Here is a 2,888-nt window from a genome sequence, read left to right on the forward strand (position 1 = left end):
ATAGAAGAGAGTGAAGACTCCCAAAGTAATGGGCCAGTAAATATCTTCAACAAAATTATAGAAGGAAATTTCTCTAACGTAAAGAAAGAGATGTCCATGAATATACAAGAAGCCTACAGAACTTCAAATAGAATGGACCAGAAAAGAAATTCTTCCTGTCACATAATAATGTGAGAGGAATCAAAACAATAACTAGTCAATGATGAGCAAAGCCATGCCTTAATTCTATTTACTTAAAATATGTTTTTAAATGTTAACAAATTCAGATAAATTGAAATTTTATATCTTTTCTCATCATAATGCAATAAAACTTAAATCAATAAAAAGAAAAAAAAGTGGGAAAGCTACACCACTGTTACAGGCAGGGGTGTTAGTTCACAGCACAGGCACTGAAGTTCCCCAGTTGTCCTGCCTCTGTACAGCAGACCATACAGAGACTTGTCGCTAGTTCAAGAAAGGAAATAATCAGTTGAGAACAAGATACACAGGATCCTGGAGGTGTGTGCCCTACAAGAAGGAAGAGTAGGAGCTGAGGAGGGCTCCAGTAACCTTTTATGAGTCACTAATATAGTACCCACCTCTGTCGACTTCAGATACCTACCCTTTTTTCAGAGCATGTGCCTTTGGCTGAGTAGATTCAAGCCCAAGTATGTAAAGACTGCAGTTTCTAGAACCCTTGTGAAGCATTGTACTTATCTCAGGAATACACTCTCACCTGAAATATCTTTTATTTCATCAGAGAGAATTTTTGAAGACCATGAAAATGTTGTTGAGGTCTTATCAGACTGGACAAGAGACACAGAGAACAAAGTACTGTTTTTGGAGAAAGAGGGAAAATATGCTGTGTTTAAAAACCCCCAGGTAAGATGGCCTCCATTTCCTTCAACTATGTAACAAAGGGAGATGTTTTTGTCACCTGTGTACTGACCGAACCATGACATCAGGAAATCTCACAGGTGTGTGGCTTTCAAATAAATACAAACTTAGAAATACTTCAAAAGACTTAAAAAGAATATTTTTTCCTCTATTTTTTTCATTCAAAATTCAAAGCATATCTATTTGTTGTTGTCTAATTCTCTTGCATCTGAATTTTTTGGCTCCATTAGCCCAATGTGCCTTCACATACTACAGATTGATAATTTTTTTCTATTGCAAAATACCGCATTATTAGTTTATATTTGTTACTTATTGATAATGTGATAACTAAAGCAAGTGGTACAGGGAGGTATGAGATTCATAACCAGCCACCATATTCTTTAAAAGTAATGATGAGGAGAGAAAGATTTATTTACAGTTTGGGCCAGAGTTTGTGAAAGAAAAATACTTAGTTTCTCTTTACCTTTTCTATGGCAGAGTTATATTTTATGGAAAAGATACAATGAAGGTCAGGAAATACACATGGTAGACTTAGAATGGTATGAACTCTGTTCCTTGGAGACACTTAATCACTGCTGATGCAGCTACAACCCATTCCTTCTCTCAGCATGAGGAGCTTACATAAACCACCCCACACTTCATGTCTTTCACAGGGTCCCAACCACACGGTTTCAGGAGTACCTGGAGAATATATAATTTATCTTGATTTCCTTAGGCAATTGACACAAACACAAAGGCACTGTTCTTATATTTGAAAGTGCATCCCTCAAATCATATACCAGGGTGCCACCAAAAAAAAATCTAAGCCTTTCTAGGAAGCCTCAAGCAACTGGAATCACATGAGAGACACCACATAACCAAAATACCAGTCTGTGCTACCTGTGACCACAAACTCAGTGAGACAAGGATTGAACCATTAGTTTATACTGAGTTATTCGGAGAGGCTGCCGTCTGGAAAGATAGACAGCCAATACCCCCAAAAGGTCTGCCTTGTCCACCCCATCTAGTATGCTTTGTAGGGAACCCTAAAAAGAGACAGTTAAACATTGCATAGTGTAGCGCTGTCCCTCTAGTCAGGGGATACGGACTCTCATTCACCATACTGAGCTTCTCTGCACCCTTCCTCTGCTACCACGTTGCCTTGTGAAGAAGAGTTTATCGCCACACAAGGCTATTTAGTCTCATATTCCTCCCAGGCAACATCTAGACCAAAAGCTGACTCAGCAGTGTGTACATACTGAGCTCTAGTTTACAGTGTTAGGTACCCACTAATCTTTATATAAAGGATCCCTTTCTGTCCCAACTACGTTTTTTTCAATTCTAAGAATGTTACTGATAGAAGAGATCTCCAAAGTCATCCAGACATCTTTCCATTTTACAGAATTCTCAATAGGAGCAGAATTAGGAAAGTCTGAAACCTGTTACTTACAGGAAAAAGTTCTTTCCCTTTATGTTAGTTTTTTCTTTTTTTTTTAATTTTTTTTAACTTTTATTGCATTATGATGATAAAAGTTACATGATTTCAATTTATCTGAATTTGTTAACATTTAAAAACATATTTTAAGTAAATAGAATTAAATCACATTCTTGTTTCCCTTTTGTACCCCAACTCCTCCCAGAGACCCCTCTTCAATACCTACAATATCTTTTTTGTCATATTCCTTAAAATTTATAAAATATTATAACAATAAAAATGAGTATTATAAAAGTTGTTCAATATAAAACAACAATCAATTTAACAGTCTTATGTAGATGCTTGTCTACAACAATACTGAACATATGTTTTTCTCAATATAAATTTTTTTTTATTTATAATCTTTTTTTTTCTTTTAGATATTTTCTTTATTTACATGCGAATTTCTCCATTCCCAGTTTCCCCTCCAAAAAACAAAAACAAACAAACAAAAACAAACCCCTGTTGCCTCCCTCCTCCCCATGTCTGCAACCCCGCCCTCTCCCACTTTCTGGCCCTGGCATTCCCCTACACTGGGGCACAGAACATTCACAGGGCC

At 36.6% G+C, this 2,888-nt stretch overlaps 1 protein-coding gene across 1 annotated transcript in view; it reads left to right on the forward strand.

The window, feature by feature from the left end:
* Nucleotides 1–2,888, forward strand: part of Apbb1ip (amyloid beta precursor protein binding family B member 1 interacting protein) — a 120,751-nt gene that overhangs the window by 68,194 nt on the left and 49,669 nt on the right. Inside the window, exon 7 of the mRNA XM_031369162.1 lies at nucleotides 740–861. Coding sequence (XP_031225022.1) covers nucleotides 740–861 — 122 coding nt within the window. The remainder of the gene's footprint in view (nucleotides 1–739; nucleotides 862–2,888) is intronic.

The sequence above is a fragment of the Mastomys coucha genome, unplaced genomic scaffold (genome assembly GCF_008632895.1).
Source record: "Mastomys coucha isolate ucsf_1 unplaced genomic scaffold, UCSF_Mcou_1 pScaffold15, whole genome shotgun sequence".
Lineage (NCBI taxonomy): Eukaryota > Metazoa > Chordata > Mammalia > Rodentia > Muridae > Mastomys > Mastomys coucha.